Here is a 15,182-nt window from a genome sequence, read left to right as displayed (position 1 = left end):
AAATACAAAATAGAGGGCAAAAGGGGGGGGGGGTAGTCTTTGATGTAACAAAGAATGGTCTTAGCTCGGGTATCATTATTGGCATTATTGGCATTATCGGACAATCTAGTCCATAATTTTAGTGTGTGTTAGTAATTGCACATTTCCTTAAACATTTTCTGAGATGGCTTTGGAGTCCGATTCTTGATCGGCAGATGCGGTGACAAGAACCACAGACATAAGTGGAATCAGTGGGTGGAGCAAGGGCCCTGGCCTTCTGACGTTCTCTCCTGGTATCCACTGTGATGTGCAGAAGCTTTTCTCCCTCTCGTAGGGCTTCGGTGCAATTTGTTTTCCACGCACTCCTGTCACTGGCAAGAGTCTCCCACGAATCGATTGGAAGACCAATGGCCTGCATGTCCCTCTTCGCCACGTCCTTGAAACGGAGCTTCGGTCGTCCTACCAGCCTTTTTCCTTGTACTAGTTCTCCGGGTTTTTCGGGTATCACTTGGTATTGAAAAGGGGTCGTGTGAAAACTCCCATAAGAGCTGTTTCTAAAATTAGAAAGATATGGGAAAGGGTTGGCTCACAGGGTTACTACGGGAGATGGAGGCTCCGGATAATGGCTCCTTATACCTACGGTTAACTCGCTTTGGGCTAAGACGGACATTGTGTGCGTCGTGACCAGCAAAAGGTTGAAACTGGTTGATGTTTTGAATTCCGTAGAGGAATCTGATCAGGCCACGTTTCTTAAGCTTAAAAATTGTCTCTTCCATCTTAAAACGAGTCCACTCGCAATGACTGAATTAGCGAATGAACGGTAGTCACCAACTCAAGGCGTCTACCTTTAAAAGTTTTCTTAAAGATGGCGTTGACATAATGACCTCCGCCTCCTTTAAATTTTAGAAAAGCAGACAAACGTTGGAACCCGGGAACTAGCGGAAGTTGCACGAAATCGAGGCAAATCGAGAGGACAATGGGCACGAATAAACACATGGGTAATATTTTCAGCACGGAAGGAAGATGAACGATGACTTCTGTTGCAATTTCCCTTCGTGTATTCAGTATTTTCGCAGGTTAAATGGAATACGTCGGTTATAGAGTTGTCAGAGGACCCGATTGGAGATGGGGAAAGCAAGATGGAGGCGAAGGGCACGTAGGAACGGTGCGGAACTTTGAAAGTAACCAAGAGGTTGTTGTCGTTTGGGATAACGGGACGGCAGCCAACTATCGATGTTCAGGCATTTATGATTTGAGAATTTTGGACAGCAGTCCCACTGGTAAGCTTTCGATCAGTTGAAGATTTCTTTGCACTATCGATCGGATTACAATACTTAGCGTGAAAATTTGTCTTCTCCAATGGACGGTATATAACTTTGTAGCAAGTTTATCAACCGGCGTTTTTCCCTCAAACAACTTTCGGAATCGATCATTTCGCTTTTCGAGTATGAATTGAAGCAAATGACTTAAGGTGAAATTGGCTAGCCATCTGTACTTTCTGTCGTTCCAATGAGAGTTTTTTAGATTACATATTGAGAATTATCGAGGGAAATCAGCCCAAAGAAACCCCTCTAATCCAAACCAGGAACACATAGTCGATGTTGTCGTCCTAGTTACTTGTTGGTTTCCGGACAGGAATTCTTTTGCTAATAGAAACTCTGTGGCTAAGATGGCAATGATCAAAATCATATATATGTACTATTTTTTTTTCTTTACGCACACAGATAGTTTATACTCAAGAAAAATAATATTTATCTTCATTATTGCTTTTGTTTAGTATATATTAGATACGCCTAACTACCGCGTTTTACTGTGCTGTAACCATATCTTACACACATGAAATAAAATAAAAAGAGACTGTTAAAGAAATGCAAAGTATTGGATAATTTGCCCTAGTTTGACGGTTATAAATTTACATTGTAAAATGCCTGTCAACGTGCTCAAAAAGTGAGAAATTACCTACATTTACATTTTACAATGTATTTTCCTCTTGTCTAAATGGTACGCCCCTTGAATAGATTCCCTTTATCCCTGCATGGTGTGGAGAAATCTGGAGAGTGCTAGTCTGTAGTTAGTTACACTGTATTTTTGAATCATAATGCAAAAAAAAATTTTGTATCTGGCAATAACATTGAATTGAAACTCGTGCATCATGTTGTAAAAATATTAATTGATACCAGTCATACACTGTGTGCCACATAAGACATATTTAGGTAAGGGGTATCTAACAGTCTTATTACCCAGGCAGATATGTATTTATACTGTTACAGTAAGTAGGAAATAATATGCAAGGTTGTTGTCTCTTAGAATAATGTTAAGCGAACTTTCTTCCAGGTATAAAGCATGATGGTAGTATGTGCGATGGTTGTCGCATGCAGCCAATTTATGGAATGAGATGGAAGTGTGCAGATTGCCCAGACTACGAGTTGTGTAGTATGTGTTACCATGGAGACAAACATCAATTGCGACACCAATTTTATCGGATTGATAGTCCCAATGCGGAAAGGTAATTTTGGCATAGTTTGTCAGTGGTAAATGATAAATACATCAGAGTATTATTTTTAACACCATAAAACATTATTTAATTTGATCACTATAGTCGTGTGACAATATGAAATGAAGGCTAAGTTATTTCTGATTCGTAAGAAAAATCAAGACTCTTCCTCTTTTCTTCCAAGTTTTAGGGATTTAAAATACTAATGTGCAGTTTAGGACTGGCACTATTTACGCATGCGAAATCATATTATTTTTCAAAGCAAACATTCCCCCATATAAAATTCACCATTTAGCACTACAAAACGCTCCAAAATAGCTTTCCTTTAAATTTTGCCCTCAGCAACCCCTATATTTTAGCAACCCCCCATATTTTAAAAGTTGTCTAGGCTTGTGATTGCTGTAACAATGTACTTTGTGTTGGCATACAGGGTAATTTGTGAAGCACGACGAAAGAGCAAGAAGGTTACAGCCAGAGGAATATTCCCAGGTGCAAGAGTTGTGCGTGGAGTTGACTGGCAATGGGAAGACCAAGATGGTAAAAACACTTTTGGACAGTAGATAGTAATGTAAAAAAATTCATTGATGTAATGTATGTACATTTGTATGTCTTACTATTATTATTATTATTTTTTTTTATTGACTGCAAATTTTTAAGAGACTTGGTGATTGATCCATCTTGGTTTTATGATACTTTTTGATATTAAAGGTCGTAGTATCAATGAATGATGTATCTGATTTATCTAGGTGGCCCAGGTCGACGGGGAAAAGTAACTGAGGTTCAAGACTGGAGCACAACAAGCCCACGAAGTGCTGCTTACATCTTGTGGGACAATGGAGCAAAAAATCTTTACAGACTTGGATTTGAGGGCATGGTATGACAGACTGACTTTTGTACTAAAATGTGTAGCATCCTATTTAATCATAACATCAGTGACAGGAATACTAAGTTTATTCTTACATGTAGTAGCACTTTAATAGACACAGAGAGAGTTAGATTGAACAGCTGACATAGCCAGATAGTGTTTCCAAGTGCTCCCAGTGTTTTAAACAGAGCTTTACATGCATCACGAATGGGGCATTCCTCAACAGTTTACCCTAGATATTTCAAGTTGTAGGCATTCACCATAAACTGGAGATACATAAATGTGCACTTAACTAACTAACTATATAGGCAGCATAAGCTGATGTGGACCTGTGGTTAATTAGGAGTTACAAAATAAATAAAAAAAGAAACCTAATAAACCTAATAATTACAAAAACGTGTAAAATTCTAAAATATGATCACAAGTTAAATTAGATATTTTGGCTTCGATTTTCTCGAAAACGAAAAGCAAACTGGCGAAAAAAACAGCAAGGCATTGTTAGGTAGGTAAATTGAAAGCCATATGCAAAAAAACGGACACTTTTGACAAAAAAAAATTTTTGACCTAAATAGTCACTTAGGAGGGTTTTCCACTAGCATCTTCAATTTGATAAATCTTTAGTGCAAATTATTGCTGATTGGTTGAAAGAAATTTTGTCAATAACTGTAGAAAGATAACGACGTTTGTTTTTAAATCCATGGTGGTCTTCTATGGATTTAACTGATTGCGGTAAAGAATAACATAAAAACATGAAAACATAAATGGAAGTTTGGGAGAATGGAAATTGCTATGGAAACACTTGCCTATTGGCTGGGGTTTCCACAGCTTTTCTGAGTTCTCCTAAACTTCTATGAGTAATCAGTGGGTGATTATCTGATTAGTCATTGATATTGGCATTAGTCAGTGAGAAATTGATGAATAATTGGTTACGGAAACTTTTGAGGCCTATCAATTACTCATCAGTGGCATCAATTACTCATCGATGTCATTTATTGTTCATTGGCTATTGATTACTCATCAATTACCTGGCTATTGATTAACCCGTGATTATGCTTGCCCTGGGTTATACAATCTTAAATTAATTATTAATATTTGTTTAGCTACAAGATTAATATCAACACTTATGTCTAATCAATGTGATCAGTGGCTCATCGATGCAATCAGTAATTTTTCAATGACTGAAAATTTTGAGGCCTATTTATTCTTCATTGATTGGTTATTGATCATAAGCAATAATAAATGACTAGTCAACTTATCACCCATTGATTTGATTGATGTCATTGACATCATTTTCCTCAGTTAATTATAACCATCCTTGGTCCTTTTTGAAACAAACTGATCGTCCAAGTTTAACCATTGTTTGTATTTCTCTTTTTAGGCTGATCTTAAAGTAATAAGTGATGCCAAAGGTGGTTCATTCTACAGAGATCATTTGCCTTTATTAGGTAATCATATATTTGACTATTACAGTCAAACCAAGTGATGCGTACCCCTCAACATTACATTAATGAATTTATTATTTGAATATTGAACCCGCTAATTGTTTGAAGAATGCAATGATGAATTGATTATTTGAATATTGAACCCACTAGTCATTTCAAGAATGCAATAATGAATTGATTATTGGAAAACTGAACCCACTAGTCATTCCAAGAATACGGCTAATGGGTTTAATGTTAAAAAAAGTCAATTTAATATTGATTTTTGAATGACTAGCGAGTTCAATATTCAAATAATCAATTCATCACTGCATTCTTGAAACAATTAGCAGGTTCAATGTTCAAATAATCAATTCATTAACGTAATCTTGAGGAGTACGCTTCACTTGGTTTGACTATAAGGATGATCTAGGATACAGATCTACATGTAGGCCATGATCAGTGTTCCAGGTAAGCGAGGGGTCTCAGGTCCAAAACCCAACAAGGTCAGCTACATGACCCAATAGAAAATTTATAAGGTTTGGCAGGAGCAGTAGAAATTGGCCCGTTGGAATTCCTCAATGGCACCCTTCCTTGAAAAGGCATCTGGAACCCTGCACGATTATCTGTTGAACTCCTGACGTATCCCAGAGCACCCCTCTCTCACAGTCTAAACTAACTAAGTAAGTACAGACTTAGTGTGCAACATCTGCGTCATTAAGTTTTGAGTCATCTGCAACCTTGATCTTCACACTCATGACAAACTTGTTTCCTTTTCTGGGTGAATTGTATCAGCTAAATGTATATACATGTATGCAAGTTCACCTGTTGCATCAAGGGGTCATCAAACATACTCAGCTGTAGTAGGTGTCACAGGTTATGGCTCTTATTAACAGCACCGGTAATATTGCACAGCACCCTCCTTTAAGTACACTGTAAATTAAAGAAATGGAAATTACCACTTTCGCTACCATCAATCAATCGTTTGGCGGCTCCTCCCAGCTTCTGACTACTGCCGAGTGCGCGGTAATCAAATCAAATCGTTGAGCACAGTTCAGACAACATAGTCGGAAGCTGGAAGGAGCTGCCGAACATTTGATTGACGATAGCGAAAAAAATGCATTTGTCAGTTGAGCTTTGAATTTTAGAGTCCGCATGTTATTGAAAGGTGCAGTAATGCTGCTTAACAGCAAGAAATGTAAGTTTATGCAGCTTATGAACAAAAATGGCTCTTTTGAGAGCCACCAAACTTGTAAAAGCAATGAGTGATGCATACTCTGATATTATTAGTTTATTATAAGTTCTTATTAGCTTGCTATACAAACTTACATGAAAAGTGTTAATTTTTGCAAATTTATGGCACATTGTCCAGATGTTCTCACAGACATCAGCCGCATCCCTGACTTTAAGGGAAAATTTTGAGTTTAAAGGTGCGGCTTATCTACTGGTGTTTACAGTAAAGGGTTTTGCACTACTAACAATACACCTGAATATATGCCTGAGTGATATTTATGAAATTCATTGTTTGATAATTATTATCGAACAAATCTTAGCAATGTTTATCTTTACGTGTACTGTAGGTGATACCCGGCCTGCAGGTCGTGCCACAGGTCAAGGCTTACAGATTGGAGATCAAGTCACTGTTGACCTGGATCTAGAGATTGTACAGTCACTGCAGCATGGACACGGAGGCTGGACAGATGGGATGTATGAGGTGGGGAAGTCTTGAATGTTGTAAACACACTTCACATCCATGGAAAGAACTTTTATGCAAGCCAGACAAGTGCTTTATTTCCTCTTTGCCTAAGTTGTTTAAATCAAATTTTTTAGCTTGATGAAATCTCAATCAATACCTTTTTTTGATACTTATGTGTTGCTTGCATCTTGGTCATAGACTCTTACAACACCAGGAACAGTGGTTGGCATTGATGAAGATCATGACATTATGGTGTTATATCCCACTGGCAACAGGCAAGAAATACCTTTGATCTCATGTAAAATTATGCAAATTACATTGATCTATCCATCTGACTTCAACAATATACATGAAAGCAGTGAACCATTAAAATGGATTGATTGACTGTGCCTCCAATCCTTGTGTAATGGGAAACATAATTTGTTGAACGTAGCACTGAAGCTTACTTCATGCACTGTTCCTCTCTTATCCTTAAGGTGGACATTTAACCCAGCTATCCTGACGAAAGTGACCACTGGTCCATCAGAGACCTCGGACAGTGTCCTTTCCCTCTCCACCCCTTCAGCCATCTCTCCTACTGCAGCGTTGCCCAATCCTGCGTCCGGATCCAGTACAATCTCGCCAGGGGCTGGCTCCTCATCACAGTTTGTTGTTGGAGATTTGGTGCAGATAAGTAGTGACATTGAAAGGGTCAAGTTGCTACAGAGAGGGCATGGAGAGTGGGCAGAAGCAATGCTGCCAGTGAGTTATTCGTGTTAATAAAATTTTGGCTTTAGTGTGCACCAACTGGATGAGTAGATTTATGACAGTTTATCAGTCAAGAGCATTTAACTACAAAGTCAAGTAGGTGTAGTCGGATTAAAAACATACAATGTAAGAACGTGTTTGGGAGAGCTTCAAAGTATTCAGATATGTAAAACTGTTACAGAGTCTCCCAAATTGACACATAAGGACGTTTTCTATATCTTTAGACTCTGAACGCTGGAAAGAGTTTATTCCACATCTAAGTTAAGAAGGAGTTATGTTGACAGGCACACCATTATATGAAGCAAAAGTGATTTAATTAAGTCTTGATGTTTTCTCTTTTGCTTGCTCACGGGTCTCTTCATTTCCCTTTTTTCAGACTCTTGGCAAGGTTGGCAGAGTGCAACAGATCTACCATGACAATGATCTTAAGGTTAGTTTACAACAACGGAACTGCATACTGTAGATTTGTGTCCTGCAGTGTGCTCTCTTTTGATAATCCATTCAATGCTGAATGATGCAAATTGATCTTACACTTATCTGTTGCCATGCTGCAGGTGGAGATCTGTGGAACATCATGGACCTACAATCCAGTCCTTGTGACTAAAGTAGCATCTACAACTGACCCTTCATCTCTTGGGGCTTCAGCTGGAGGTACAACTTACTGGTTTGACAGAGCCATGTCATAATACATGCTACATATATGCAAAGTCATTTTCTTGTGTTTTACAAAATTAAATTCACATTGAAGAAAAAAATATACTGCTAGGCCAGAAAAACAGTAACATGAATGAACATGGGCAAACAATGAAGATGAACTGTATATGGAACACTTTTCAAGAAGTGCCATGCCATTTCATACAATGTAACTGCTTCCAACTTTGTTCTCACTGGTTGAGGGTTGGATTTTGGGAGTCAAACACGGTCATGACATAGCACTCACCACTGACATTTTTTCCATAGACCAGGTAGATCTTTTACTGCCATTGTTTCACTTGCTGAATATTCATAGAACTGAAGATTTGAAATGTTGGTTCCCTTGTAGCTGAAAGATTATCAGCTCTCCTGAAGAAGTTGTTTGAGACTCACGTCCCAGGCGATGCTGTGGAGGAACTAGTCAAGGCGGCTGCGAACGGAGACTCGCAAAGAGTTGAAGAACTTTTAGTCAAGGACGAGGCAAATGTAAGTGTAGAGTCCCGTTCCAACAGTAATCCTTAAGTCTGCACGCATTGCGTGCCTGTAACACCGGCTTCCCCAGTTGACGATTTTCTCTATTCTCATCACACATATGCTTGACAATGTGTCGATATTGTAGAGAGAAATAAGATGTTGATCAGTCCACGCTTGGTCCATCTCCCTTTGTGCTGCTCGTAGATAATATCTGCCTTGTTACCTTACTTCAGGTCAATGGTGTGTTTGCCGGCCACACTGCTCTTCAAGCCGCCAGTCAAAATGGTCACGAGGATACTGTTAGAGTTCTCATTAAATATCACGTTGACTTGGAGGCTGAGGTATGTTTTAGGTTCTGTTATTCTCGTGTTGTTATCAAATATAAAGTGGTCCTTGCGTGTTTTACTTGCCGCTTGAATTGAAGTGGGAAACCAAATCTTGGGTTCCAGCCGATAAACGGGAACGTATTTGTTACGACAGACGGTTCAAATCTGTCTGCAATCACAAACTATCACTTGCCTGAAAAACCTGGTTAAAGTTACCGTTGAATGACAGTAAAGGATTTTTTGGAAAATTAGCCGACCAACCAGCGAGGAAAAAAACAGGCTGATGATACCAAAACCTCCATTGTTGCGTTCCAACTAGGAAAAAGAGGAGTACCGTTGCAAGTAGTCCAGAATTTCCGCTAAAGAATCCCCGAAAGCTGTCCAACTAGTTTGTTTTTCAACCGAAAGTTACGGTTTTTTCCCATAACATGGTAACCTACCATGCCTTGTTTCCGAGAATTAACTGTTATTCGTGCCAGTTCCTTAGTAAAACGCTAATATTGTGTTTCATTTTCAGGACAAAGATGGCGACCGTGCAATCCACCACGCGGCGTTTGGAGACGAGGCGGCCGTCGTGGAGCAGCTGGTCAGAACAGGGAGTGACATGAACGCGCGAAATAAACGACGCCAGTCACCACTACACGTGGCGGTCAATAAGGGCCACACGGGGGTGGTGAAGAAACTTCTTGGTCTGGGATGTCACCCCAGCCTACAGGTGAGGGGATGAAATCTGGGTGCTAAGGCACATTTATCTAAATGTTTAGTTTTGTGTGGTTTATAAGGAAAATTTCTGCTAAAACAAGTAGATTACTTATTTAAACAAAGTGTCAACATAGAAATATTAGGCTACCAATAAGGAAATTTTTATGCCAAATTCACGTGATATTAATTGAATTTTTGTTGTGTTTAGGATACTGAAGGGGATACTCCGTTACACGATGCCATCTCCAAGAAGCGTGACGATATGGTCACGATGTTACTGGAGTCTAACGCTGACGTAACAGTGGCAAATAACAATGGCTTCAATGCTTTACACCATGCCGCTCTGCGTGGAAACCCAAGGTGAATAGGGGTAGTATTCTTATGAACAACACCCAATGCTCTCGACCAAAAAGAATGTAAAGCCAGCTAAACGTGAAAGGCACAGGAAAGTCGCGGAAGCCTTTTTAAGCGAATTTCTTTTCTTTTTGATTGGCCGCGTGAACAATATACACCTGGTTATGCAGTGGAGCCTCGTGAAAGGAGGCTAATTTTAGCTAAGATTAGTTTCTGGACACAGGATCGCTGTGATCGCTACAGAACTTACTACTACCGGTTTCTATATCATCGCTATAAGCGCTACAATCGTCGAGATAGAATTGAAGGCTATCTCAGCGACTGAGGTCGCAACAATCGCTACGATCGCAGAAAATGCTTTCCATAGTATCGCAACGATCGCTGGAAACTAGCCCTCAATAGTTAGGCGGGGTTTTACTGTACCACACTTGGACCAATTAAAAAGCTCAGCAAATGCAGTAATAACCATTACACAGCTCTGCACAAACTCGTTTACACTTGAAGGCGCAAATTAAAACACAATTATTTGTTTTCTTGTGCAGTGCCATGCGTATTCTTCTCGCCAAGCTCCCTCGGCCATGGATCGTGAATGAAAAGAAGGATGACGGGTACACTGCCCTTCATCTTGCGGCACTCAACAATCATGTAGAAGTCGCCGAGCTGCTCGTCAAACAAGTGAGTCTGGTTTATTTCATGCTGTAAACCAAAAGGGTTGTGGAGAGTGCATAATGCAGTCTAGTCATTGTCTGCGTTAGTGGTGTTTTAGATCTGGACATTGACTTAATGTATGTTTGCAATCTTTGGGGACACACGATGTCTTAGTGTATTCTATTCTTTTTTATTTTATGTTGAGATTTTCAGATGGTTAAAATATGTCTTCGACAACTCCAGTGCGACAAAGTTGAGTTACTGCGTTTTTCTTTAGTTCTTTCTCATGGAACTTTTGTATTTTCAGGCAAAAGCTAATAAAGATGTACAGAATACAAACTTACAAACACCGCTGCATCTGGCAGTGGAAAGACAGCACACACAGATAGTCAGGGTAAGTATTGAGTAATCGCTTTTGACAATGTTATCGATCTGGGGAGTTTCCTCTGCCGACTCTCTTCTCTATCATCATCGATAGTTGTCGACTTTTTTTTTGCCAACATAACAACAACAAAGCTGAGAACATCTGCGTCCGTCGGGGATTTGACATGGGAACAACGCTTGCGGGAGTGTTAAAACTGAAATAGCAGTAAAAACGGAAAAAGTAACACAAAGTCGAGTTTGAACAAACTACCGTGGACAAATCATCGTTTCTGCTGCGCTGTTTTCCCAGCATAAAAGTCCCCCAGGTCGTAAATGCGTTCTAGAAGACCACGTGCGATATCCAACGTAGTGATAACATTGAAAATGAAATGCGTTTATGTGTCTGTGGTTGCTGTTTCCTTCTTGATACATGTAGCTTTTAGTCCGTGAAAATGCCAAGCTGGACATCACAGACAAGGACGGTGATACACCTCTTCACGAGTCCCTTAGACATCACACTCTGTCCCAGCTGAGGCAGCTACAGGACATGCAAGATGTCGGCAAGGTATAATAAACACGTGTTACTAATTCGTTCAAATGTTAGCATCAGGTCAAACTTCCACTCGGGAACTTTCAGCAGGGTCCAAATTTAATTCAGTATTGGTCAGAATTTTGCAAGTCTGTGCGAAGGGACTTGTCAACTTTCGAAGTACTCACGAGTGGCCGAGAAAGGTTTTTAATTGGAGAAACAATCGGTATCATACGAATGTTACGAAGTTTTTTCGACAGTGGGCATATTTTTTGCCAAAAGAGAAGATAGGCGATGGAGCAAAAGATAAAGTGAGCGCCACCACCATCAAATCTACTCAGAAGTAGAACAGTTTGCATAGGCTCACATAGACACGTATTGCGTGCAGAGCTCTAAACACTCCAACCCTTGTCGTACTTTATGGGCTACCTAATAGTTATTGAATGCCTTTTGTTTCTCTCTTTGCAGCTTCTCATGGGTTTAGGAACACAAGGCACTGACAAAAAAAGCAGCGCGTCCATCGCGCTCTTCCTGGCGGCTAATGGCGCGGATCTGAACATTAAAAACAAGAAAGGACAAACTCCGTTGGATCTCTGTCCCGATCCTAGTCTCTGTAAATCGTTAGCCAAGTGCCACAAGGAAAGGGACGGGTAAGAATCGAGCTAAAACATGGCTCCTCAGGAGCCTGAATAGGCCACAAGAGAGGTGTCCTTATGAAGGCAACTTAAAGGACCTTCATCGAGCTTGAGTTCGAGATTGAATTTATAAGAATCTGGCAAATTATCTAAATTCATTCGGTATGTCTAGTTGTGTTACATAGTTAGCTATTTTAGTTGGCTAATTCTCATGCTGGATATGTAAAGACCGGTTGTAGTTTCAAACACGAACATGGAAAAGTCGTTGTCGGGTTCTCTTTGTTCAAAATAGCTACTGTTTGATCATTTTACGTTTAATGTATTTGTAGAGGACATCTAAGAAAAGTACCATTGTGTATAACGCACGTGCAAAGCAATTTTTACTCATATTATATACACTTTTTGTTTGACGATGCATCCGCTTCCATTTTTGTCTACGTCCTTGCCATCTTTCCTTGGCAGGGGGACGCAAAAGAACAACACAGTCACCCTGGCGGATGTAGACGAGAACGAAGGGTTGGACGAATGCATGGTTTGTTCCGACATGAAGCGTGACATGCTGTTTGGACCATGTGGTCACGTGGCAACCTGTTCCCTGTGTTCACCGCGCGTGAAAAAATGCCTCATGTGTAAGGAGACTGTACAATCCAGAACTAAGGTAGGAGCTACTTTCAATATTACCACTATTGTAGTCGGTTCGCTCTCTTTACTTTGGTTGTCACGCAACAATATCTTCGTAACACATTGCTCCTGTGTTTTCGTCATGCGACGCTTCAAGGAGAACTGTTGCGTTTACGTCGCAAATGAGCGGAATCACTCCAACAGCTTAAAACAGTCATGGGAACAGAGCACTGTAACTGACATTTAATTAACTAACTAATAACTAATAGAAGTCTATTTAGTTAATTTTATCCTTTAAGTGTGGTTTTAAAAATTCCAGCAAGGCTTCCCGGCCGTTTTTTGTGCGACTATTTTGACCTCCCGTTTACCACTGTTCACTTGACGAACCACAAAGAAAAGCTAAAGAAACTTCTCGCTTGAACACTGTCCTGTGCTGATTGGTTTTATTTTGCGTTGCCATTTCAGATCGAAGAGTGTCTTGTCTGTTCAGAGAAGCCTGCAAGAGCGCTGTTTAAACCATGTGGACACATGGTGGCTTGTGAAAGTAAGTTTTGAAACATGTTGATCATTCCAAATAACTGTTCTCAGATTCTTTATGACAAATCTCCTTACCGATCTCGATACATTGCTTTAAATGCTACTTTTGAATTTGATGGTATGTCAGGACAGTCACTTGTCTCCGTAATGTCTTGGTATTGTGACGAAAAATGAGCGAATATTCGTAGAGCTCGTTACTTGTCCCATTAGCTTATTTTGTTTAACTTGGCTTGTATATATACTCGAAGGTAATAAGTCCATACATTTAAGTCATACGAACTTTGGAGAGCTTTCTTTCTGACTGTGGTGCATTAACGTTTTTAGCTGGAGAGCAACTGGTTTTCACAGGCGGGCAAAGTAACCTATTTGGACTGAACTTCTTTGTAAGAAAACCTTTCCACTAGATGGTCAAACCAGGCAGGCAAAATCCTCCTTGCAGCTGGTCAAATTGCCGGTGCCCGGCCCTTAATGAAACCCCTCATTTCTTCGCTCTTTTTGGTACAAATATGAATGTTGCTTTCGTTGTTGTAGACTGCGCCTCACTGATGAAGAAATGTGTGCAGTGTCGAAACGCAATCGAAGAGTCTGTACCATTTATTGTGTGCTGTGGAGGAAAAGGTTTGTAAAAATGCGTTTTGATGAGGATTGTTTTAATTGACCGTGGGCAACCCCTCTCTCCCTTTCTCAGACCACTTCAGGAGAAAGGGTTGCGGTTTACCCAGCAATTCTTGAACATTTTTTGTGTTGTGTTTTAGCGCCGCCCGTATGCCAGACGAAATCAAGTGGTAAACCCGAGATTAGCCCGCAAGAATTCAGTCACTTGCAACAACAGCTACAAGACATGAAGGAACAGGTATGGAGTTTTTACTTTACATACAAAACACTTCTGTTTGGGCATAGGGAAGTCTGGGATCTACCGTGAGTAGTGACGTCACCAAATTGCACAAGCCGATAGGTGTAGGGAGTAGAGAACCCCTAGGATCTAGGTCGCCGGTTCAGCCCTAGTCTTGTACTAAATAGCGTAGAATTCTGAGAAAGTCCCCTCGCCTGAAACTCTCTCTCCCTCAGTCGCTAAAACTCCTGAGATAACTTCACCCACCTTCCTAAACTTACATGTAAGTCCAAGGGCATTATTTAACACGATGTCGCCTTAAGTTGTTAGCACCCTTTTACAGAACTAGTTTTGCATTTTCTGTCGTTATCTTGTGTTTTGTGAGGTCAGTACGTTGTATAGTTCTACTGTGCAATTTTCTAATTTGCACTGATCTAAAATATGGACGCGTGATCTCCATTGCATTTGCGAAACATTTCTGGAAAACCGCTGTTACATTATTTCTCTTTTTCTTTCCTCTTTAGACGCTGTGCCCAGTTTGCATGGATCGAAAGAAAAACCTGATATTCTTGTGCGGTCATGGCGCATGTCAGCTTTGCGGAGATCGCATGCAAGAGTGTCCGATGTGTCGCAAGCCCGTGGAAAAAAGGATTCTGCTGTTTTAACGGCAAAGCCTCCCCGAGAAAACGTTTTATCGAATTAGCTAAAAACCACAATACTTCAACAGGAAGTCACAGTCCAGGATTAAACGCATTCTGGAATTTTTTTAGGGAATAAACTGCTGTATCAGATGCCAAAGATCATTGCTGCAAATGGATCTCCAAGAAAGGCTAGCCAGAGAATACATGGAGTACTAAAACGCGAATCTCTACACTTAAAATAACAATGGATCAAAAACTTGTAGTAAATTAAATAATCTAAGACGAACAGTGACTGAAAAGATCCTGGAAAGAGCTTCAAGGTCTATTGTATCCTGTTCTGACTGGTGGTGTTTGCCACAAATGAAACGATGTATTTATAGCGCAATGGCGAAGAACAGACAATGCATGTAGGAACAAATGGGTGTGGACGTTTTAGGCCTTGAAACCAGAAAACGTCTTAAACACTCATTTCTTTACTTTAAGACACCAGTAGCAGATTAAAATATGATAAACCAAAGCGGATTTGTTGTTGGGTTACGCGCCGGGATAGTTCAAACCCGTGGCACTACATAAATTTTTGGTCAGGGCTGGGACATTTTCCGAACAGACTCTGAAAGCAACCGGCGCG

General features: G+C 40.2%; 1 protein-coding gene across 1 annotated transcript; it reads left to right on the top strand.

The window, feature by feature from the left end:
* The first annotated feature begins 29 nt into the window (after positions 1 to 29).
* Positions 30 to 15,180, top strand: LOC145464324 (E3 ubiquitin-protein ligase MIB1-like). The gene is made up of 24 exons (XM_081448169.1): positions 30 to 832; positions 886 to 1,259; positions 2,314 to 2,485; positions 2,904 to 3,010; positions 3,220 to 3,347; positions 4,717 to 4,783; positions 6,337 to 6,470; positions 6,651 to 6,727; positions 6,929 to 7,193; positions 7,576 to 7,629; positions 7,754 to 7,850; positions 8,242 to 8,378; positions 8,600 to 8,707; positions 9,210 to 9,407; positions 9,603 to 9,754; positions 10,291 to 10,423; positions 10,704 to 10,790; positions 11,196 to 11,324; positions 11,757 to 11,938; positions 12,386 to 12,581; positions 13,010 to 13,088; positions 13,613 to 13,699; positions 13,837 to 13,934; positions 14,438 to 15,180. Exons 2-24 carry the CDS (start codon positions 1,061 to 1,063, stop codon positions 14,576 to 14,578), a joined length of 3,027 nt encoding a protein of 1,008 aa, XP_081304295.1. The 5' UTR covers positions 30 to 832; positions 886 to 1,060; the 3' UTR covers positions 14,579 to 15,180.
* Positions 15,181 to 15,182: the final 2 nt, after the last annotated feature.

This window comes from Orbicella franksi, chromosome 12, assembly GCF_964199315.1.
Source record: "Orbicella franksi chromosome 12, jaOrbFran1.1, whole genome shotgun sequence".
Taxonomy (NCBI): domain Eukaryota; kingdom Metazoa; phylum Cnidaria; class Anthozoa; order Scleractinia; family Merulinidae; genus Orbicella; species Orbicella franksi.
Note: the sequence above shows the minus strand (reverse complement) of the source record. Positions and strands in the feature narration are given on the sequence as shown.

What these genes read in the sequence shown, in the direction of transcription:
- LOC145464324 (XM_081448169.1), top strand. Translation starts at nt 1,061, where the DNA reads ATGGAATACGTCGGTTATAGAGTTGTCAGAGGACCCGATTGGAGATGG. An exon ending in TTATATCCCACTGGCAACAG is followed by an intron (nt 6,728 to 6,928) that starts GCAAGAAATACC and finishes CTTATCCTTAAG; the next exon opens with GTGGACATTTAACCCAGCTA. An exon ending in ACGTTGACTTGGAGGCTGAG is followed by an intron (nt 8,708 to 9,209) that starts GTATGTTTTAGG and finishes TTTCATTTTCAG; the next exon opens with GACAAAGATGGCGACCGTGC.